The 25,077-nt window shown below is 45.2% G+C and overlaps 1 protein-coding gene across 5 annotated transcripts in view; it reads right to left on the bottom strand.

The window, feature by feature from the left end:
* Window positions 1-22,707, bottom strand: part of Auh (AU RNA binding methylglutaconyl-CoA hydratase) — a 96,018-nt gene extending 73,311 nt beyond the window's left edge. For 2 of the 5 annotated variants that reach the window (XM_075969626.1, XM_075969627.1), the window contains exons 1-3: window positions 22,479-22,706; window positions 12,673-12,740; window positions 12,473-12,560 (exon numbers count right to left, since the gene is read on the bottom strand). In XM_075969626.1, the coding sequence (XP_075825741.1) occupies window positions 12,473-12,560; window positions 12,673-12,740; window positions 22,479-22,665 (343 nt within the window). In that variant the 5' untranslated portion in view covers window positions 22,666-22,706. Of the gene's footprint in view, window positions 1-12,472; window positions 12,561-12,672; window positions 12,741-22,478 lie in introns of all 5 variants that reach the window. The other 3 variants (XM_075969625.1, XM_075969629.1, XM_075969628.1) reach the window with 3 other exon arrangements.
* Between the last annotated feature and the right edge of the window lie 2,370 nt (window positions 22,708-25,077).

Genomic DNA, 25,077 nt, shown 5'->3' with positions numbered 1-25,077 from the left:
CTTCCTGATTGAATTTCATTACCAATACTATTAATACAGCTGACCATATCATATATAAACTACAAACCTAGTAACTATAAAAGACTAAATGTAAAATTGCATTTTAAAATGTATCTTGTTCAGGACAGTCTCCCATCTTCCCACTGTCCACTATTTCATATATCCTTATATGGAAACCATTGCTTGCTAGAATGGGGCAGGGTTTACTTTCAATTTGACTCATGCTGAGAAAAATATTCCACAGTAAGCAGGAAGGAGTTTCATTACAGCAGGATCATCCAACTGACTGCTGGGGGAAATAATCATAGAGCCATCAGGAAACAGATGACAGTTTGTGTCAATACTGGACAGCCTGTAAGTGATGCTCAAAGTGGAGGACTGGAAACCACAATAAGGACCAATGAAGTGTCCAATGTCATTCTTCTACAAGCCTCACTCAGGAACTCAAAGGCTTTTCCCTCTCCCTGGAGCAATAAAATGCAGATCAGGACTGACTTCCTTGCTACAAGAGGGGCAACTCAGAATGTGCTCAACCTTGTAACATACCAAGCAGCCTGGGAAGTCTTTGGAAAGAATGCACAGGAGCCATGCATTCCTGTTGCTTGGCAACAGAACTGAAGCAGCCCCACCTAGGGGGAAGGGGGAGAAGGGAGGCTCTTCAGACTCAGGAAGCAAAGGTAAGTAAAAACTTACAAGAATCATCAGGTCCCTTTCCAAGGTTACATAAGCGTCACCCCCAGCCCACGCTTCCCTTTGAGTTTTTGGGACAATGTGTCATGAAGCATAGGCTGAGGCTGAGCCCCAAGGATGACCTTAAACTTCTAACCACCTGTCTCCACCAAGTGCTGGGCTTTTGGAATGCACCACGGAACAGAAAGCAAAGCTTTGTGGTGGCAGACAAGCACCCCACCAAGCCCACTAAGCCCCAGCCCTCAAGTAGACAGTTCAGGGTAGGAACTCACTAACCATCTACTTCCCATTCTCTCCTCTTTTTCCCTCCCAAATATTTGATTGCTTTGTCCTTTACTAGCTCCTGACCACAAATATGACTATGAACCCTCAACTCCCAGGCCCCTCTGTTGGCTAATTCAGTTGTCTGAAGGTTCTGGCCTATATCAGGGTGAAACTACTCTAACATAAAGCTCTGAAGCTTCTGGGGACCAGAAGGCATTTCAGAAAAACTCAGTGTCACTAGCTTCTGGGGACCAGAAGGCATTTCAGAAAAACTCAGTGTCACTAGCTTCTGGGAACCAGGAAGGCGTTTCAGACAAACTCAGGGTCACTAGCTTCTGGCAATATGATGGCCACAGTTCTGGGTGGCTTGTGAGTTTTTTCTGTTGCAGGATGTTGCTCACCACCTGCCAGATGTCAGCAGTGGTAACTTGGACTACTGAAATGATAAGTCCACTCTGTGAATGTGACCTTGAGCCGCAAAGTCTGTGGTGGCCATGTCTTTAATCATAGTACTTGGGAGACATAGGCAGGCAGACCTCTGTGAGTTCAAGGCCAGCCTGATCTACAGAGTGAGTTCCAGGACAGCGATGGATGGATGGATGGATGGATGGATGGATGGATGGATGAAAAAAGGAAGGGAGGGAGGGAGGGAGGGAGGGAGGGAGAAAATGAAGATACAGCAGTAAGAATACAGACATTTCTGAGATGCTACCTTTGCAATTCTAACTTCTAAGACCTTGTTAATATTTATATATTCAAAATAAAATGACATGAGGAACCCTACATCTAGACCATAACACAAGTGCACTGGAGAGGAAGTAACTTGCATGCCTTTCAAAATAGCATTTCTAGAACTGTATGCTTCAGTGTTGTAAACTCTTCGCACTATGCTCAACACATTACAAACAAGCTACTAATAAACTATAAATTAGAAAGCTGTGGTGCTCCGGGAAGGTGGCTGGGAGATCTGACTTGGGAGCATACTTCTGTAACGGGATCAACCAGCTTAGTCAAATGAATGCTCTTCAGCTTCAGTGAGAGACCCTGCCTCAAACAGTAAGATGGACTTACTTTTATTATTTCTAATTACGTGTATGTGTGTTGTGCAGGTAAAGTCATGTAGGTGAGTGCATGCCACTGAAGCTACAGGCTGACATGGGTGCTGGGGCTGGGTACCAACTTTGTGCAACGGCAGCAAGTGCTCTTCACTACTTCTGAGCCAACTCTACAGCATCAATAAGCTTTTAAAGGTGAAAAATGGGTGGTTAGGTGAGTAGGGAACACCACTAAGAATGTAAGATCTGAGGCAAACATTTTCCAAGTACTGAGTGCAGAGTCTGGGAAGAAAATGAGCTTTGCCTGGCAGAGAAAAAGAGCCGTGAGGCTGTGATGATGGAGAAGGAGAAAGGTAGGGCACAGAGCAGAAGAGGATGTGGCCAGAGCAAATGAAACCTAGCACTCTTGGTGTCAGTTGTTGCTAGGAAAGTGACCACAGATGAGATGCAATGGGGCACCCCCCAGTATCTCTAGATGGGCGGGTAGGCCTGTGATTCTGGAGGCACAGGGGTAGGTAAGCTAAGTGTCCATGCCCCTCTGGGTTTCTCTTTCTGTAGCCTCCTCCTTGTATGACTCTGACTTCTCCCCAGCATCATTCCCGTTGGTGAAGCTCCCCTGCCTCCATCTTTTGGGAACACTATCTTACACGGGCCCAGGGGATGAAGCAGGAAAGTCTCCCATCATATATGCAACTTACATATGCCAGGTTTCCCTTGCATATAAGAGCAGCGGCCACGGCAAGGCCATCTAAGGGCAGAGGTCATGACATGGACAGGTCAGGGCCTCAGCCTGCATGCAGACGGTGCTCCTGCTCGGGAGCAGTATTCTGAGATCACTTGGCTGTGTGGGTAAAGTGCTGAGTGGACAGGTGCGGAAGAGAAGCCAGTGACGTCAGTACTGATGGGTGCTTCCTATGTGCTAAGAAAACGATACGTACAAAATCTACGACGGTATTTCAGTAGGTTGGCTGAAAATGGAAATAGTTACAAGTTAATGACAGCCAATCAATTACTTCCTTGGAACCAACAGGAGTCCTGAGTTAATGGAATCCTGGCGTGTTCAAAGGAAGAGAGGAAAGGCACATTAACAGGGAAAGGTCACACGATAAAAGAAGGCCTCAAACGCAAGATCTGACCTTCTACATTAAGAATAATGAAAGACTAAGTCCAAAGCACTCAGAGAAATAAGCCAATAGAACAGAAAAGGAAAAAACAAAGCCATGAAACTAGCTTTTAAAAGGGCAGGTGAAATGATTATTTTGCCAATATTTTAAGGAAAAAAGACAAAGTTTGTCAAGATTGGGAAAAAAAAGCTGGGCATATAGCTCATGTCTGTAATCTCAGCACTTGGGAGGTTGAGGCAGAAGGATGGAAAGTTAAAGGTCAGACAGATCTACAGGTGAAGACACTGTCTCAAAAAACAACCAACAAGCAGAAAGAGAACAGGGCAGAGCACAGTGGTGATGCCTACAGCCCTACAGCCAAGGAAGGAAGCACACGGCAGCTGTGAGGCTGAGGCCAGGCTGCGCTACAGGGCCTTTCTCAAGCTAAAATACAAACAGTGAGTAACTACAGACTCACAGACATTAAAAACACAGGGAAGACTGGAAGCAGCTTGATGGTAATAAATTTGAAAACTCTGACAAAACAATGTCCTTTAAAAAAAAATCACAAACCAACAAAGTTCTCCCAAAAGAAACAGGTAGCTGGAACAGCACATTGTCTCCTAATGACATTAAATTCACAGTTAAAACCTCAGATACCTGAGGCCAGGTGACTTCCTTGGTAAATTTACCAACCATCTAAGAAGTACTAAAGATTATATCCACCCATTTCCAGAAAGGCAGAAATCAGTGTTCTTATGAGGCCAGCACGAGCCTGACATTCAGGGAGTGGCTGTCCTGATGAAGCTAACTGCAGACTTTCTCACCGCTTAGCAAATCAGACTCAAATGCAAAAAGAAAATACTATGACGAAGAGGCTCCTTCCAGGGATCAATCACTAATGTAACGTTAATGAGCAGAATAAACAAAAACACAACTGTCTTAAAAGAGTCTGGCAAAACTCAGTTCATGCTCACAAGGTCAAGAAAAATCTTTTTGACATCGTCAGCAGCAAGCTGCTTGTGCTGACCCAATGCTTTCCACAGAAGCCAAGTACAGGACCAGGGCAGGCCTTACCATGTTGACTCACCCTGCTCCAAAATTCAGTCTGAGAAGTAAGGGCAAGAGGCAAAAATGCAGCTCACTCAAAGATACCATGATCATCTACAACGAACAAACAAGCTTTCTCAACTAAAGGCTCCTAAATCTAAAATCTGAGTTTCACAAGGATATCAATGCAACCAGTTGTGTGGACAGTCATGGGCTAAGAATAAAAGATCAGAAGTGAAATTAAAAAGAAACACTACCTGCAGTAGCATCAAACACAAAAATGCATGACAATAAATTCAAGCAAACAGTTGCTATGGTTTGGAGTTCTGACCCCTCCCAAGACTCTGGAGTCCCCATGGAGTGTGGTGTTTGGAGGTGTGGACATCTGTGAGAGGAGCCTAACAGGTACAGGTCACTGAGGACACGGGAAAGCTACCTCCAAAGGACAAACATAGCTCTCATGGAACCAGTTAGTTTCCAAGACAGAAGGTGGTATAAACAGCAAGCTTGGTGGTTTCTACGAGCTATCTGATTTCCTGTCACTCATATATGCTTGGGCCACTACAATATCATCCACCAAGAAGTAATTCAGCAAGGGAACCTTCACCAAGAGATCACACCGATGCTGCTGCCAAACTTTGACTTTCAGCTTTCAAAACTAAATAAACTCCTTTTCCTTACAAATGATACACTCTCGGGTGTTTTGTAATGGCAACAGAAAATAAACCTAACACAGTAACTGAGACAGTATATTGCTGGATAAACCCATGTTCATTAATGGGGTAGCAAGGAGAACATGGATATGACTCGCCCACATAGCATCTGACGTTTATAGTAAAGCCTCTCAATAATTCAATGGGGAGGAAATGTCATTTCAACAAAAGGCTGCTAAAAGAACTGGACATGCATATGAAATAAATAAGTCAAATAAAGATAAATAACAGCCTATGGAATGATAAAAGCTATGTCTGCTCCTGATTCCAGGTTTCTGGTACAGAGCCCCAAACAGTCTTAACCAACCAGGCTGTTGGGCATGATGACTTCGTGACTCTCCTGGGTCAGGGCACAGCTTTAGCATTGGACTAGTCACCAGGAAGCCACAGCGGTGATTAGAAGGTAAGAGCCCCACCCCCTCCCCGGGATGGAAGTGAGCACTCTTATCACCCATGGAATAAGATCCCCACTAACAGCAGGAAGTCAGGACTTGCTGGTAAGCACACCTGGTATTCTCAGAGAGTGACAGGCCCAAAGACGCTGTGGCTCTACACCTAGCCTCACTCCCACCTGCCCTGCCCTGAGCAGCCTGACTTTCCTTGGTAAGTGGCACTCTGGTTTCTGTGAGTCAGACTAAATTCTCACTCCAGATGCAGAAGGGGCATCTTGGCTTCTTCTCCTGACGCTGTGATAAAAGCCCTCAACAGAGCAAGCTAAGGAAGAAAGGTTTATCTGGCTTAGTCTGAGGGTGCAATCTCTAACAGCAGGGCAGTACTGGGGGGCAGCTTGAGTCAGCTGGAAGCAGAGACCAAGGAGGACCTCAGGAGCCCTCCTTATTAACCTAATCAAGATAATCCCTCACAGGCACAGGCTTGCCTGGACGGCTAGTGCCCTAGGTGGCTCTAAACCCTATCAACTGGACAGTCTATACTGGCCATCTCAAAGGAATCCACACTGATTCTCCAGTTCCTGGCCAAGCCAATAGACATCTCAAACTCTGCCACAAGCTCCCAAAGTTAGTACATGCCAGCATCTACCAAGACTGTCTTCCTTCAAATACCAATCACAGGACAAAGCTTAAGGACAATTCACACTCTGACCAACCAGCAGGTAAATGTGGGGTTTCCCTCAAAGCCCTGCCCAAACTCAGTAACTGAAAAAACTCAAAGGACTCAGAAACAGACCAACATAAGCCGGGGGGGGGGGGGGGTGTTAGAACATCACTGCATCACTGCTGGGCATTCACAACATGGATGAGCCCCTGGGGAGGAGTCTCTTGAGGTAGGCCTCTTTCATAGGTGCCCTAAACTCAGCCTCTGGCCCCTATCCACTTGCTAGGAGATGAAGGCAAGGGTACCAATTAAATCCTCTAAATCCATTTAGAGGCCCTGCCAAGGCCACCTTTTACCAAACACAGGCATTTTCATCATTCCACAGTATTCATGGTCTCAAGGAGCTCAATGTTGAGAACCAAAGCAAAACTACCTACAATTTTACTGTACCCTAACACTTCAACCCCTACTTCACTATATGCACACAAACCTAACTCAGAATCATCCTAGGTCCAGAGGGAGAGCACTAGGAATCAGGAGGGAGGGACTATAACTTTGGAGCAGCCACCAGAAAGGTCCAAATGAGAAAACCATGCTAGATGTAAGCCTTCAGCCAGAAACAAACTGTGAAGAAAAAGAAAAGGCAAGCCACAGAGTGGGAGAAATACTAGCAAAGCACACTAGATAAAAACAGACAGTTGTTTCAAATATAAAAAAGGAACTTAACTCAGTAAGAAGGCATTATATAATAAATAATATGAAAGCCAATGATGGTGGCACATTCCTACAATCCAAACACTAGGGAAGCTGAGGCAGGAGAATCATGAGTTCAAGGCTAGCCTGAACTACACAGGGAGCCTACACCTATAAAGATGAATGAGGAAGAGGAGGAGAGGAGGTAGGGAGAGGCAAGGCAGAAGAAGATGATGAATGAGAAAGAGGAGGAAGTGGTGACGGAGAAGGGAGGGGCAAACAGAAAATATCTGAATTGGCACTGTACCAAAAACCAAACCTGTGACAAACAGGCAGAAGACAAGAGGCTCAGACTCACTAGAAATATGCAGACTAAGACTATAATGCAACATAGAGGGCAGAGTGCAGAACAGGACCCAGGGCAGGATACTCATGGTGTACTGAGTGTGCCCTCAGACACACTCTGTCTCTTACACACACAAACACACACACACGAGCCTTTCAGTTTGGGGATCCTGTTTTATTTGTGTCCTGACATCTAACCATCTAACTCAGAACCTTGTACACGGTTGGCAGTTACATAAGAACTGGTAACTCCATTCCTGAATACTTACCCAACAGAATAAAAGCAGACACCAACAAAGACTTGTCTGTGAGTGTCCCAGAAACCACTGTAGTTTAAATGTGAATGGCCCTCCAAGATGTTCCATGTCATCCCAGCCATGATGCACTGAGGCACCTCAGGCCCAACCAAGGCTCCCCCAGCATGGAACTGAAACCTCCAACACTCTGAGCCAGAATGAGCCTTTCCTCTTTCACCATTCACCATCTCAGTTGTTTCATTAGTGATGCAAATGTGGTCCACAGAGAACTATTTTTAGTAAAAATCTCAGGCAACTATTATGTGCTGAGCAGAAAACCAGCAGCTCAGGAAGCAATGCTCACTGGGAAAATCTCTATCACTGAAACATACACAGGCAAACACGGCAGACACAAATGACCTACAATCTCCCTTGCAATGTTCCAAACACCTTTGTCTGAGGAGACAAAGGCTTTTAAGGGGGTCACTGTAGGCAGATGGAGCTATGCAAATAAACACACTTAGTACACCACGAGTATCCTCATGGCCTAAACATGTTAAAACATCAATGATACACTGAAAAGTCGTGTCATTACAAGTAATATATAGCCTCACTGAAATATTTAACAATGTCTTGTCTAAAAAATTGCACACAACAAAAAACAGCAAAAATAACCCTCTACCCCTTGACTCCTCCAGACCTGACTATGTGACACACCATGCAACAGCCTAAGCCTGAAGCAACGTTTAAATAGATTTCTTCATTAGTCAGAGACTCCCACATGCTATTCCCGTCATGACATCTGAACACACAGCATTTAACAACGCATGCTGACAGTTTTAGTGAGGAGTCATAACACAATTTACTAGAATTCAAAAGCAGAAGCAAAACGACCTTGACTTTTGGGGGAAAATACCCACACCGGGTATCATTCAGTGAAACACTCAATTTAGACTCCTGCACAGAGGACTCGCTACCAAGAACTATCTTCTGTTGAGAAACTGCAAGGGGCAAAGGTGAAGCTGACTGAGTTCTCATTTTAAACATTACGGTAAAAACAGCTCTGGGTATTTACTACTTGGTGTTACAACAGAGGCACAAAGACAAACAGCTGACCACAGGGACCAGCTTCTGGAAGCTGCTATGTGTTGTGCAGCCTGGCTAAAGGAATTTTCCATAATTTCATCTAAGGTGATATTACTAAAAACTGAACAGATCTTAAACATCTAGGAATAATTTAGAGTATGGATGCATGTGTAAGGGAGGAAGGAGATGAACTTTAAAATCAAATACACAATTCGTATAAAGCACAGGAGGCAGGGCCACGCTGGGCAGATCATACACATGCACCACACATGCGCGTACATGCACACACACTTCTCCCTGTGATGTTCATGAGCATGCCTAGCTACAAGGAAGCACACACTGAGCCACGGAGACGGTAAGCACGCTGACTCCAGAGAACTTAGGGATGGGTGTTTTGTTTCCTTGAGGCCTCAGGTTAGAAGTCAAGGTGCTGGGGTTCCACACCCCGAGCGAGCACGGGAGGAGTAAGTCCTGAGTTCCAAGGGCAGCACAGGGTGTCACAGAACTCACCAAGCAGCACTCTCGGCCCGGCCTTTCACCTCACAGCTAATCTGGCTTTCCCTGAAGCCTTGTTTCAGTCCCTACTTTTTCTTTTCCTTCAATTCAACAGTTTTAGCAATAATTCAGGAACTCAGTTACCATCACAATTTCAGTTGTCAAAACAGAGAAATACACTAATATACTCTGTATTTTATTTAGGGTAACTTACTTCAAAGGTATGCTTACTACCATGAAATGAAACTGCATTTTCAGTAAGATTCAAGATAAAGTATTTTCCCCATCCAAGGTCAGCCTCGTAAATACACAGCTGGAGTAACACTGGGCACATCTGCATGCCCTCTCCGCTAGCATCCCACATCTGACACAGCTTCACCCCAAGCACCTGCTTAATATCCTAATTGGCACGCTGATACACTTGGACATTTGTGTGAGTTAGTAAAGTAATATAACAGAAGAACTGAAGGTGGCAGAATGTCCATTGGAGGAATGGAATGCATGGTGGGGCAGCAAGATTTTGTACACTTTTTCATATTTTTTTAACTAGAATCTGCTTTTGAAATTTTGATTTGAAATGCAAGTAAAATACAGCTTCAATTCTACAGAAGAGATTTAAATGGGAAGTCAAGAGCACCCAGTCCAAGCACTAATACTATGTAGGAATCCTTTGCACAATACATGTAATAACTACTAGTTTTCACCACATTTCAGAAAAGGAAGGAAAAATAAACAAATGTCTACAGCTAGAAATACTGTCAGTAAACAGGAGCATGGTCTGACACACAAGCCAACAGCTCCTAAAAACACACTGTCAATGAATGCAGTCCGAGGGGTGAGCTGGGGCAGATACATGCTGAGGCCCATTTCAAATTGTCCTGAAACTACAAAACAGGATTTCAAGGCAGTTTGCTGTGCTCCAGAAACCTGAGGCCCTAAGTCTTCAGAAATGAACAAGGCACCACAGAGCATGGGTAGATGGGGAGCATGGGTAGATGCCCCCCCAGGGTGGGGCCATGCAAAGCTTTCAAGAGGCATGCAGGGGGGCCAGAGCTCCCAGGTTCTGTTGCTTCTAGTACTCCAGAATAGATAACGAAGGCTTCAGTGGGATACAAGGTGCATGTTGGATAACTAACAAAATTAAGACTTTACAATTATATTGGCTAATATATTGTCTTAAATAGGTTCCTTTTGTGACCTTGAATTTCTTTTTTTTTTAACCAATCCATTTTTTTTAATTCTTAAATTCTTGACATTACAGAACTAAACTGAAATTTATTAACATTCCACTCTTACATTTCTTACCGACAAACAGAAAAAAAATCCATGAGCCAAAAACCCAAACAAAACTAAAAACAGGGAAAAGCTTATAAAAACTAAATATGCATCCCAGCATTAACAGCTGTGGCCTTGAATTTCATTTCACACAAACAAACACAACAGAGCTTCTGGACTATCTCAAATACATTTATGAAAAGGGCACTCTCTGGAGAAATGCTGTGGATTAGGACAATAAACAAACTGCCCCAACATTGTCTATAGTACAAATACAGAGTATCTAACAGAATACAGAAGGAAGAAACAAAAGCCAAAACTAAATAAAAACCACTTATGAATTAAAATATGAACAAATACCCTGACTGTGCAAAAAGTTTAACATACATTAAACAGATACCAGATTAACTTCGGATAAAGTAATCAGGCTGACTCAACATGACAAAGAGCGCATGGTTCTGTATTTGCATAGCCTGCAATGGAAAACAGCAGACTGTACCAAAACACCAAAATCTCATCCAGACAGCATCACTCACAGAGATGCAGGACAAGAGGAAGCCAAGGATGGCTAGAGTAATCATCGTGAGACTATCAGGGGGCCTGTCAGGACCAGTAGACAGTCCCAGGGGCTGGCACACTCACCCAAAGTGCTCTGCCTTTGGAATGCCACCATCTCCGGTCTAGAATTCATGACACTGAATCTTAAAAACCCTAGAGCACTCCACACTCCCAACCAGCTGCCCCACAGCCACCGCAGGCCTCACAGCCAATCCCTGAGAGCCCTGAAAGTCACAGATTAAGAATCCTAATGCCCTTGGTCTAAGTTCCTGGGAACCAGACGTGGCCTGCACACTAAAAGTCGCCTGTATCTACCAATTCCATAGCCTCAATTTAACTAAGCAAGAAGACAGAAATATTTGTGAGGAAAATGTCCCCTGAATTTATTGTATACAATCCCTAAACGACTGACATGTTGCCACTATTTTCACAGCTATTACACTGTTAGCAGGCATTGCGAGTGATCCATAGGTCATTAAAGTACATGGAAAGATGGGAGGGACCTACATGTAAACACTACGCAGTTGTCTATGAGAACAGTCAGCATCCACAGAGACTACAATTCTGGGAGAGGAGAAAACCATGAGGAAAGACCCCAGAACCAGCCATTACAGCTGCCTTCCCAGGCAGACAGAACAGAAGTCTGAGAACACCATTCCCACACGAAGGGCGGTAACCACCTTCCTGAATTACACAGTGAAATGTTACCTTTTTAGGTATGCTCCATTTTAAGGAAGCAGTAAAACCTTACTAAAGCCAGAATATAACTCATCTGCACTGGATGTGCCCAAATCCCATAAAATTCCACAGCAGTTTGGGGTGAAGCCAGGCTTGTAAAGACGAGCACCCTGAAGGGTATGAGCCACAGTCACTAGGTCTCCAAAAGAACGGTAAATCATCCCACATTTTCGGAGCTGGCCCAGGCAGGCACTGCAGTTAATTCTTACTAAATAAAAACTTGTGCAGTGAATGAAACACTATAGGTGGTTCCCTTGAATGATTGGGGGAATTACCCCGTTCACATTTCACTGAAAACACTAGTTCTATCACCAGCTTATGGGTCATGATTGCCTAGGTTGTTTACTAGGGGAAACACTCATTCCGCACCAAGGCTCAGAAGTTCTAACACAGTAAACTGCAAGACAACAACCTTTAATTCTGGGGAAACATAGCCCTAACAGAAAGTACAACTGTGCCACTAGTGTGCAAACACTGTGACCTATGGGCACACTCACGGAGATGAGAGACACTGTACACACCAACCTTCGGAGATTAGGCCTGCACCTAAGAATCCTCAATGAGGCAGATGTTGCCATTAGAGTGTTTCTGAGCAATCAGATGCACACAGCAGAATGCTGTGACCTGAGACCTGGTTTCTCCCACTAAAGTTTCACAAGGATTGCTCATTTGCCACAAATAATTATCTCAATGGCTCCAAGCATTTTTTTTCAACTTCTAAAACAATCCACATGTTGCAAAAGTGTCTTTCCCATGTTAACAGACTAAGAATATTCTTTTCTTATGAAACTGTAAAAAGGAGACAAAGTGGAATCTTTGGTAATAGTTCAAACCACAGAACATCTTAAGGGAGATTGGACCACTGCAGAGCAAGTATGTGACCAGCCCACAGTCTGACAGTAAGACTGCCTTCCAGGAGGCTGGAAAGATGGCTCAGTATTTCAGTTCTCAGACTGCTCTTTCAAGGGAGTTTAGCTTCTGACCTGTAGCTCCAGTCCCAAGGGATCCAGCTTTCTCTCCTAGCCTCCACAAGTGCCCACACATGGCATATGGATCCACACATGTACATCAAGAAAATAAATCCTAAAACAACAACAACAAAAGATTATTTTACCTACCAGCACAGAATATCCCAGGGACTTCACTCCTGATTATAATGGTCCGAACTTTCTTATCTGATTTTAATGCATCCACAGCTTTTGAAAACTAAACCAAAGTAGGGAAAAGAAAGAAGAAAAAGGGAAAAAGAAATCACTTTCAAAATCATGTCAACAGTGTATCTTAGTATTAGAAAAAAACAGCTTAATCTCACACTCACCATTTTGAGAAGATTTTTACTGAGTGAATTTTTCCCATAAGCTCTGTTTATTCCAAGCACCACAATCCCTAGTTAAGGAGGGAAGAAAAGAACACACACTAAGGTTAGTGAGGCGCTCAGAGAACAGCCTGCAGCGTAAAGCTGACTAACCTGGCACGCGACCAATCTGTCATCTTAACCAAGGTTTCTTGCAAAGCTGGGCCTTTATTTCTACAGCTACAGCTTCCTTCTCAAAGCAAGTCTTTTCTCTTAATATGGCAGCTAAAAACATGCCAAATCAATCGGTGCTGACTATTCTCAGTTTACTTTAAGGGGAGATTTTCAGCGTCATGGGCCCTTCAACTCTTCTCTTTGAAAGCGGCACGACAGGAATCTGCAATTTCACGGGAGGCCACACAGTAGAAAATGGCAATCACAGCTTCATTCATCACCGTACAGTAAGTGGCATACACAAGTCACAGCCTGGCTGCATGCAGGCCTCTGACCTGCTTTCTGTGGCTGCTCCAGTAGCTGGCAGCTCACTGCTCCTTGCTGCTTAACAGTCTCAGTACTTCTATGCCAGGCTTCCTCCTGACCTCTGCCCTGCACCCTTAACCCAGCAACACTTCCATTCAGACCTACAAACAATTCGGACTCAGCCCAAATAAAACAGAGTTTATTTTATCTCTCCTCTAAAACCCAAGCTCCCCCTGCTCATTCCCGGTTTTATCACACTTTCATCTGAACCCAGGCTCTCCAGCCCAGCTGCAGCTGTCAGACTAACTTTCTGAACCCAGTTCCATGCACAGAATTCACCACTTGTGCAAAATCCTTCATTTACTACAACACGTCTGAATTCAACGGCCGGAACTGCAGACCTGAAGTTCTGTACAACCTGCACTCGATCTTCTCTAAGCACAAACTTTCACTGTGGGTCAGAAAAGCCTTCTCCAGCTCTCAGCATGGGCCTTATCCATTCCTGACTTAAACCAAAGCAAACTACATACACCCAAACACCCTCAGGGAGGAAAAAAGCTAGCAGGGGACTGAGGTTGTGAGAGGGTTCAGAGGCTACCCCTGCACTGACTGAGAGCTGCAATCCAGGGCCTACAGCATTGGAATACTAGCTCACTAATCCCACGGCAACCCAACAGGTAGCCACCATTCTGTCCCATTATCTAGGAGAGGTTAAGTATGTGCCTTTAGCAAGTAGGTAGTTATCTAGCTCCACACCTAAATGACTGCACTACATACATTCAAACTTCAGTTTCCATGCGAAGATAAGTGATCAAGCCAGATGTACTGAGTACACATTATAGTACTCAGCTTGTCCCACTAAATACACATCAACATGAATGGTGCTCAGCGACTCTGACCAGACTGACATGGCCTAGAGCAAAAGAAAGCCAAGGAGTGGCTCCTCCAAGACACTGCTGAGACCAGCCAGAAGCTGGATGCGCAGGAAGGAAAGTGGAAATCTTTGGGGAGAAGGCTTGATTGGACTGAGACACACCTTGAACTAGTAAAGCACACCTCTAGGGGTGACTACGACCCCTACCAGCTACAACCTAATGAAAGAATGAATAATCCCTTGATGGAGTCTTAATGTGATGGTGTTTTAGGAAAGAGCAAAAGGCAGGAGGTGGGCCTGGCTGGAGGAAATGGATCACTAAGTGTGGTGTCTTTGGGAACTGTATCTTGCCCTGGTCCCTTCTTATCTCTCCTCCCTCCCTCTACTCACCATCCTCCATGAAGTGAACAGCTTCCTCCACTGATGTGGGATTCACCTCTGTATGCTGTGATTGCCATTAATGAATAAAGAATCTGGCTTGCCCTATAGCAAGGTAGAGCTTAGTTAGGTGGGGAAAACTAAGCTGAATGCTGGGAGAAAAGAGGTGGAGTCAGAGAGAAGTCATGGAGACGCCACCAGAGACAGACATGTTGGAACCTTGCAGGTAGGCCATGATCCTCATGGTAAAATATAAAATAATGAAAATGGGTTAAATTAAGATGTAAAAGCTAGTCAATAAGAAGTTAGAGCTAATAGGCAATCAGTTTTAAATAATATAGTTTCTGTGTGGTTATTTCAGAGTCTGGGCAGCCAGGAAATAAATAAGCGGCCTTCTACAACAACTAGTGTTCCAACATGGTCAACTAAACTACACCATCAGTAAATAAACTACACCATCAGTAAATAAACTACACCATCAATAAACAACTACAACATCAGTAAACTACACCATCAGCAAACTGAAGGCAGCCTGTTTTCTTCAGGTTTACCATATACCATGAAGCTCATGGTGACAGAATTAGCTAACTACACAGCTCTCCATAACTAAACTTGGATCTCACGTAGCTCAGGCTGGCCTTGAACTCATTATGTAGTAGAGGGGTAACAGATACATCACCACTCCTTTCTTATGCATTAATGGGAACTGAACCCATGGCTTCCTGCATGCCAGGAGAACACTCTACCAGTTGAGCTATGCCCCAGTCCCCTACATTAATATTTTTTTAAAGACAGGGTTGAACTTCTTTTGTTGTAAAACAAAAGGGGGCCTGATGATCCATTTTGTCTCAAAATAAGAACAAAAATAATGTAGAAAACATAACCAGAAAGGCTGTGAGGCACAGCAAGAACTCAAGACAGGTTTAAAGACATTTTGAAGAAAGTGCCTGAAAATGTGGCATCCTTCGATAATGCTTTTTCTCTTTCACCATGAAGATGTATATTTTTACTTAAAAAATTTCCAACTTAAACTTAATCATTATTACTAAAAATATATATATTTATCAACCACTGAAAAATACTGACAGTACCTGTTTGACACCCACAATAAATCAACGGCCCAGAAAATGCTCCAAAGGGAGTCACAACACAATGTCCACCACACAAGGTCCTGTGCTTCTGAACAACACCGTGAGATGTGCATGAGAAAGGCAACTATTTGAAATTTGTCTTGATTTACTTTAGGTGTGTGGGTGTTTTGCCTGCATGTATGCTTGTGCACATGTGTGCCTGGTGTCATGGATGCTATATAAAGGACATCAGGTCCCCTGAAACTGGAGCTATAGAAGGTTGTGAGCCACCATGTGGGTGCTGGGAATAGAACCTGTTCCTTGCAAGAGCAGCAAGGGCTCTTGATCCCTGAGCCATCTATCTCTCCAGCTCTGTATCATCTTTTATAACAGGCAACTTAGAAAGAACTTAACAAACCATTAAGAGAAAAACAATTAAAATCAAAACCCAAACACGAAAAACACTACTACCATAAAAAGCATCCTTTAAAAGACTGAATCAACAGAGCCATAAAAAATAACCTAGTAAGGGAATGGAGAGGAGGTGCTCTTAAAGCTGTTTGGGGGAAGACATCACATTTTTAGAAACAGCCAGGAAGGAGAGGCTGGAAGGATGACCAAGTGACACTCTTAGCAAGATCTGGGCAGATCCTACTGGCAGACACTCCCTACAACTCTGAACGCCAGAAAAATAGAATTAAACAAATTAAACATGTCCTCACACAGTAAGCCAGAGTTGTAAACAGTTCCTTCACATCTATAACACAACACTGATTCTGAACAGAACGGTGCTAAATCCACCTGAAAAGTAACAATACATCAAAAACCAAGAAAATACTAAAAAATGAACAGGGCTGAGGAGGAAGGAGACAAGATCACACAGGCAACAGTAGTCAGGGTGGGCAGAGGGCCTGCCTCCTGGGGATTTCCTTTGAACACACCAGTGTAAGTCAGTGGGGCAGAGGTAAACATGCAAGTCTGGCTAAGCACTCACGGGAAAAGCAAAGGACGCGCACACACACACCTAAATGCAGAAGACCAAACGGGTACATCTCAAGGACTGACGACTTTCTCCGCCCCCATTCTTTCAATCTGATGCTCGGGTTGCCCAGGTTTTGTCCTTCATAGGTAGCAGAAGCATCCTTCAGTTTCTACAGTATGAATTGTCAAATGTTTTGTCTGAGTGTGTTGGGATAATTGCAGTTTTTCTTGCTTAGCTTGCTGGTGCACTGAATCACTTGAAATGCTTTTCAATAATGACCCACACCTGTATCCCCCAGAGTAAATCCCATGTAGTTGTGTAAATAGCTCTTTTTATGTACTGTTAGAGTTAATTTGTTTGTGTTTTATTTGAGGCAAAAAAAAGACACACACACCTAAATACACAAGACCATCAGGGTGAAGAAACTAGTGAAGAAGACCACAGAAAGCACAATCATTCAATAGTAACCTTAGGCTTGAAAGACCTAAAGAGATCATCAGGGTTTGGAGAAATAGCTCAGCTGGGAGAACGCTTGCCCTGCATGAATTCAGAAAACAAAATTGTCAGAGTGAATAATAAGCAAGACTTGGCGTCTGGCTCTAAAGACACATGCTGTTGATTTTAAGGTAAATCACACTGGCACTAATCTAAGAAAGCTGGAGCAGGTATATCAATTTCAGAGAGCTGATTTCGGAGCAAGGTATAGACTTCCAAAAGAAAGGGGCATGCTCTAATTCAAGGGTCCTGCTCCTCTAAGACAGAATCATCCTTCATGCACTTGCAGCTGTAGAAGAGCTAACTTTGGGGAGATGAGATAAACCACGCCCCACGCCCCATACAACAGCAGACTGTAACTCTCCTCCACCAGCAGATAGGCCCCGCTGCAGCTCTGCTCACTGACTGCAGAAGCCACTCACAGAATGCAGAAGCTTTACCCAGTCACAGTGGAGTTTACGCTCTTCTCAAGCTCAAGGAAACATCAGTAAGATAGACCACACTGGGGGTGAAAACACTTTAACCCACATAGTGCACTCCTGTAATCCCAGCACTCCGGAGGCTGAGGCAAGATCACAATTCTAGGCCAGTGTGGACTATTCTGCAAAGCTATGTTAAAAGACAAGAAAGTGGGGGTTGGAGAGAGATGAGATGGCTCAGTGGCTGAGAGCACTGGCCGCTCTTCCAGAGGACCCAGGTTCGATTCTGCCATTCACATAGCCGCTCACAGCTGTCTGTAACTAAAGTTTCAGGGGATCCAACACCCTCACACAGACAAAACACTAATGCACATAATTTTTTTAATTAAATAAAATTTTAAAAACAAAAGAAAATGGAACTAGGACAGCAAAGTAATTGCAAAGGAAGGAAAGGTGAAAACCAGCAGAATCAATGACAGAATTAACAACAGTGGGGAAAAAAAACAGCACAGAAAGTTCAATGCAACAAGAGTAGTGTGTGCGTGCTTGTGCACCTTGGGCTGACTGGCATCAGGTGTCCTCTACTTTGAGCAGTCTCTCAACTGAACCCAGAGCCAGGCACTCTGTCTAGTCCAGCTCTATGATTTCCACTTTCTGTCTTCACACTGGGATCACAATACCAACAGCACGAAGCCCACCTGGCCACCAAGCCTGCTCGGTGTCTGGATGGACTCTATAAATCCAAACTCCAGTCTTCACATGTGAATAGTAAGCACATTAAACACCTAAGTCAACCCCCTAGTCCCCAAAACAATATTTTTTAAAGATGAGTAATTTAATAAGCCTCTATCAAAGAAACTTGAACAATTCTCAAAAGGCTCTGTAAAAAACAGAAACAAAAGAACCGTGTTCTACCTCAGTCCACAAGATTAGTTAGCATCAAACCAGATAAAGATTACAGAAACAGAAAACTAAAGACCAGTATATCTCCTAAACATAGATACAAATAAAATACAAGCATACTTAACCACAACCACATGGGATTTACTTCAGGGTAGAGGTGTGGGTCATTATTGAAAAGCATTTAAAGTGATCCATCACCACAGCAAGAAAAGCCAAGATTATTCCAGAAAAAGCACTTGACAAAATTCAACAAGATAAAAATTCACTTTATGAATGGAAAAAGCTTCCTCAACTGAACTGGACTCAGGCAGCGAAGTCGGAATGCTGTCCTCCGCAGCCCAGAGCAGCGGGAGGAGGAAACCCAGCAGTGTAAAGTAGCAGGAGAAAGAAATGAAGCAAAGCCACGACATGCCATATATGGGAAACACAGAAAGTATTAGGACAAATAAAAGAAGCACACAGTACAACGTCTCTGGAAAGAACTCCAGAGGATTCCTACACATCAGCCATGAGTGGCTGGAAAATGATAGTGAAACAATCCCTTCATGACAAGAAGCAGAAATGGAGCCAGTCAGTGCAGACAAACCCATGGAGAAAAAAAAAAAATTGGGGGGTGGGGAGACAGGTTCTGAGAGGGAGCAAGTGGATGGTCCTGTTGAAGTCTAGAGGGTTTATTGATTTGATTTTTCAAAAATGATCTAAATTGAAGCTGAAGAGATGGTTTGTTGCTCTTGTCGCAGCCCTGAGCTTGATTCCCGGCATCTGCATCAGGCAGTTTGAAGCTACTGTTTACTCCAGAGCCTGGGGATCCAAAGGCCTCTTTTGGCTTCAGAGAGCACTGTGATCCCACGCACATATATGCACACACATATATACATAAATCTTTTTAAAAAACAAAAGTAAAAATGTTCTAAATTTGGACTGTGTTGAGAGAGCACAGCTGTGAAGATGCCTTATTGAACATTATAGCCCATCAATCATACCTCAATAATTCAAACTTCTTTCAACTTTATTATTGAGATAATTCACATATTCATAAAATATATGGAAATATATGTACTGATATTCTGTTTGTAATCTAACAAAAGTTGCCTAAAGATCAGAATGCAGAGCTAACCTATAGAGACCAGGCAGTGGTGGCACACACCTTTAATCCCGGCACTCAGAAGACAGAGACAGATGGATCTCTGTGCTAGATGAGATTGAATCTGTCTGAAAGAGAAATAGAGGTCACACAAAGATGATGACACGCCTTTAATCCCAGCACTAGGGAGGTGGAAACGGGAGTGATGGCTGGGTAGAGAAAGAAAAGGTGGGAGGAAGGAAATAGGAGCTGAGGCAGTGTGAGGATTCATAGAGACGGATGCAGTCTGAGGATTTGTTGATCTGAGTGTTGGTAGAGGAAAGAACTCTCTAGTGCTGGCCGCTCTGCTTCTCTGAGCCTTCAGCTTTCACCCTCTAATATCTGACTCTGAGTTTTATTTATTAAGACCAACTAGAATTTGTGCTGCAAATATATCTTTTAGAACATGAAGAAAGATATGCTGACAGACTTCTGCCATGTACCAGCCTACCATGGATAAAGTTGGCATAAATAAAGGCCATGAAAGGGCTCAGAGAAATCTCTCACCAGATGCATCTAGAGTGAAGGATGAAGAAGGTGCATCAAGAATGACTTCTCTGCTCACTTGTTCATTTGTTATCTGCCAGAAACTGTCCCAACAGTTTTACAAAGACATCTTTAAAATGGGCCACAATATAGCCCAAGCTTACTACTCTACAGAAAAGAAAGTTCCTAGGGGCAGGGAGAAGCCATTCCCGAAAGCATGTGCGGAAGCCCGAGCAGAAAGAGCTGCAGAGTAGCAGGTCAGGGGCAGCTGCAGGGTGTGAGCTAACTAGGTTCAAGGGAGAAGGCCTGCAAGCAGAAGCTCCCCAGCACACCAACATGAAGAGTGAGCGGGAAGGAGGGTGACTGAAGATGGCGGGGACGGGATGGGGGACTGGACTAAAAGGGGCCTCTGCAAGCCAAGACAAGACCTCTAGGCTACTCTGAAACTGTAGGATGAACAAATACGTAAGAAGAAATAACCACCAGGGGAGACCTGGCTCTCTGAGAGGACCCCCATTGCAAACTACAAACACAGCTCTGACAACAGCTGCAAGCCCGCAGCGTTCTGCACATGCAGACCTCTGCCACTGGCCTAAACCCTGCACAGCTGAGTGCTTCTCTGGTCCCAGAGGCTGAGAGCAACAAATTCTGGACTTATCACTCTGACAAACCCACTGGGAGATCTTGAGAATGTGCTGAATCCATTCAGGCCACAGCACCTGCAGCAGCCCCTCCCCTCTCCTAGACACCACCAGGCACCCTATGGAGAACTCGAGGATTTCTCACCTGCAGAAGTGAGTTTATATCAAAGAGATTCACAGTCTGAGTCCCACCCTTTCCCCTACCTAGCCTGGGAATCATCTAGCCTGGGTATCACCTAGCCTGGGTACAAGATTCTGCTGTGAAATTACAACCATCCTCAAAGATCTGTGAAAGATCACCACTCCTTGCCTCATCCGCCCTGATTCCATTCTTCAGAACCCCCTCAACGCTGTGTCTCTGGTGCCAGGGCCTAAACTCTCCTGAGTCCCTGCCATGCTGTTTGCTGTCTGTCTGTTCATAGCAAAAACTCTAGTAACTAAAACACCAACAATCTGCCTCGGTGTCCCTCACCAACCTTTCAGAGACTCCATCCGGCAGTACCCCAGCCCTCACGTTTTCCTTTGCACTCCCTTACAGTTGGCTCAGTGGTAAAAACAAAGCAAAGCCTGCACTGTCATTTCTGCCCATCCTCAAGGAATGCTGGGTCAGTCTTAGGGCCGGTGAGTCCTAACTACAGATATTTACATTAAAGACAAACTGAAAGTATTGCTGTTTACCAAATCATCTTCCATGTGCTATATCTTCTCCTGCAATCCAATCACATCCCAACTTAAAGGCTTCCCAGATGTTCTGTGTGGATTTGCATTGAACATGCACTCAATTTGGTACATATAGTTAGCCATATTCCAGACCCCTTCATAAGTAACACACCACTGGGGCATACAACTTAACTGAAACACCAGCACCCCTAAGCTTACTCCAAAGACTGACATTCATGGCTTTAATGATTCTAGGCCTGTCTAAGCTGTCAGCTGGGTGCTTCCTGCTACTCCACATCAGACTTGCCTTTGGCGGTTTCCCAAATACATAGCTCCATCATTTTGACCATTCCATTGTCTCACACGACTTGAATGAACAAGAAGCAAAATGACTCCCCATATTCCTGAGCACCTCGCGCTGGCTACCTACTCATCAGGCACAGAGACCGTATCATCTCATCATTCTGCTTGATGCATCCGATGGTTGGAGAGCAGGGGAACCCGCTTCAGAACCGTCAGTTTCCATTGCCTATAGAATGCCTTGGAGTGGGCTGGGTGGCTCAACCCTGTGATCACAGGCTACACAGTGAGAGATAAACCCTGCAGACACTGCAGGGTTCTCCACAAGCCTAGAAGCGAGCATCATCTGACCTTCAAAGGACAGAAGGGCTTCTTAAAAGACAGCCATCCTGACTAACTTATTTCCATTTCTACTTAACAGATTCCAGCACTCTGTAAATAGACTCGCGATGCAATAAATGATCCTCTCTTTTATCGTGGGCAATACCCTATCCCACCGTCTCCACCCCTGTAGAGAGGCTAACACTGTAACTAAAAGGAACTTCCCCAATATTCCTCTGCATCCTACCTTTGCATCGCTCCCCACACTCTGTCTCCCAGAACAGGGAGCCCAAGGACAAGATGAATATCTTTTATTTGCTCCACGGAGCTCAGGAAGGGAAATAAATAAAAGTGCCCAAAATTCTCTAAGTGGAATGCAACAGTCCCCCCAAAACTAACTCTCCGAGATAAAATGTGCAAAAGAAAAAGATAACTCTCTCTAATTTAGGGTTCTCTCGGATAATAAAAGGCATCCCCGCTGCAGCTCCTACAACTCTCGCACTGAGGCCGAAGGTGGCAGGGAGCTATTACACAGCAAGAAGCAACCCTGGCCCAGTACTGAATCCCCGGCCTTGACCTTGGCTGGAGAGACCCCAGACGCGAGCAGCAGCACCGAGCGCGCAGAACGCGGAGGGCCACCGTACCCTCCGGCCGCAGAGGCAGCCGGGCCGACCTCCGCGGCCTCGCCCGCAGCTCACCTCGGTTCTCCTCCTCCAGGTGCCGCACGCGCAGCTCGTCCTCCGTCTTCACCTCAGAGCTGTAGCCCCTCCTCGGGGCGGGATCCCCGGCCCAGGCCACGGGGCCGAGCCGCGCACAGCACGCGGCCACCAGGCGGACGCGACCCGCTCTCAGGGCGCCCAGAGCGCCCGGAGCTGCCGCCGCCATGTTGTCTGTTTACAGCGGGCGCCCGCGGCCAGGCCCCGCCCCCCGTTCGGAGACGCGCACGCGCAGGACGGCCGTCTGGCTCCCTGACCCCGCCCCTTGCCGTCTGGCCCCGCCCAGGCCCTCTTTGCCCTGGTGGTTAGGGAGAGACAAGTCTGTGCTGCCAGTGAGACATTAGACTCTTGACACCACAGAGAAGAGGCATCTTTAAAGCTATGGAAAAGCTAAGGGGACACATTCCGAAGTACTAGAGGGATTTGCCTCCCTGCCCTCCTTGGGCCATAGTCTAGGGCTGTGACTTCCGTAGGGAAGGAAAGATATACACCCTTGTACCACCCCTCCCTTTGGATGTCGAAGTGTTAAAAATCCACAAGGAAAAGGAATTTCCTCCCGAAATCCCAGGTGGGGACAGGGCAGTTTGGAGCCTTGAGGTCAGTCAGAGAAGGAACTTCTCTCCAGGCAGAGGAGTCACGGGTCTGTGTCAGACCATCTTTCAGGAGACGGCGATGGGTCAGTGATGGATGGGACCTCACCTTGACCAGGACTACCTAGCTAGACATACTCCTCCATTTACACCTAAACCTCATATCAGAACCTCAAAGATGGACTGGGGACAAGGACATCATAGGACCCCTTTGTTCCTCTTCCCAATGTGGACACATTGAACTAACCTCTAATTGGCCTGTTCAAGACAGGCTGAATCTAGTTGATCAGCTCTGCCAGGACCTCAGGCTCCATACTTCCCATCATAAGGTCATTGTGTTAAGAGAGCAGAATGGTAAACGAAATTGCTCCATTCCCTTAGGTTTGGTGGGACAGGGGGCAGCTCAGCCTGAGACCTCGGCTTGTCATTACATGTGCCTGGTAAACCTAGTCAGTGAAGGGGATCGCAGCGAGTAGGGAACTAGGCCCACCTGCCCACGGTGGGGACTTCCTGGAGGCCAGTGTCCCAACAAAAGCCCACCCCAAGGAAAGCTCAGCCAAAGCTCAGGCCCAGGAACAGTTCCGAGGCTAGGGCTCCTCCCGAAACCTCAGGCCAGTTCTGTAAAGATATTTATTAGAGTGCCTCATTTGAGAATTCCCTGCTACCTGGCTTTTGTCAACTCTCCACCCAGGGAAAGCCTATTTAGGAAGAGTGTCTAGTCTTCAAATTGTACCACTGTTACTGAGTTTAAGGGTTGGTACTGTGCGCCTCAGAATCCTAACAAACCAGGCTCCACCACGTGTCCTCGGTAAGCCAATTAAAAAATGAAAAGCAGAAATGGGAGATTGATTCAAATATGTCCATACTGGAAAGAGAGACAAACAGATTCAATGATGCTTCAAGTCCTTCTTCAGTTTAAGTAGAGAGACGAAGTGATGCAGAGCCAGGTAGTTCAGGTTAATGTGTGGTCCCTTCCATCACTGACCCAGGATTGTCTGTGAGAAATACCTGGCGTGAGGGTGGAAGGCAGGGGATTCCAATTCCCTGGGGAACCTTATTTCCCAGTATAAAGTTAGAGGGAGTGATAGAATGTCTCTTCAAAATACTTCCAGTCCTCCCAGACCAGGAGATTACATGCTGGCCATAAAAATTCTGATATAATACATTATGTTTGGCACCCTCAATGTTCCACCTGCTGGGCTTGTATCCAGAAGGAAAAGAGGCAGGAGAATTGCAAGTAGCAAGTAGCCGGTGCTACAATAATGAAACAATGACCTTGGGACAGCCTCTACCATGAGTTCTGTCAAGTGCCACTTGGGAAGTTGTTCTTAAAAGCAGCTTATATCCTTTTTCCAAGAGCAATGTTCCTTTTGCTAAGTGCTGAGATTGCTAGTGTTATGATTTATGGTTTCTCCAATTTGGTTTTGAAGTCTCTGGGCAGATAGGAGGTGTGGGGGTGAAAGAGAGGCCAAACAGTGGGAGGGAAAGTGACGGGGGTGGGGGGGAGATTAAGGATGAGAGCCAGCGACATGGTGGCTCCAATTGATGGGCTGAGCAAGCCCCTGTTTGAGTCCTGCTGTGGTCAGAGGGTTCATCTCTGCACACCTGGCAATCTGTATAGGGTGAGGAAAGTCACGGACTGTCCCATATGAAGGTAAAATAGACGTCTGAATGGACCAGATTAAGAACTGGGGGCGGGGAGGACAGAACTGGAAATTGGCTGCATCAAGGGTGACTGGACCCTGTCTCAGAAATAAAAAGGTTAAATTGATCTTTAAAACAGATGCAGAGTCAACATAAAATTTCAAGACTCCATTGCACTGGGAACGCCCCCCCCCCGTTTGTTTATTTGGTCAGTTGGCTTTTTACATGGGGTCACCCTACACTGCCCAGGTTGGCCCCAACCTGGAGATCCCAGGCCTCCCGTATGTCAGACTCACTCCTGAACTGAGGAAAGCAATTGCATCCCTTACAGGTTATTACAAAGAACA

This window comes from Microtus pennsylvanicus, chromosome 4 (genome assembly GCF_037038515.1).
Source record: "Microtus pennsylvanicus isolate mMicPen1 chromosome 4, mMicPen1.hap1, whole genome shotgun sequence".
Lineage (NCBI taxonomy): Eukaryota > Metazoa > Chordata > Mammalia > Rodentia > Cricetidae > Microtus > Microtus pennsylvanicus.
This window is presented reverse-complemented; position numbering and strand designations above follow the sequence as displayed.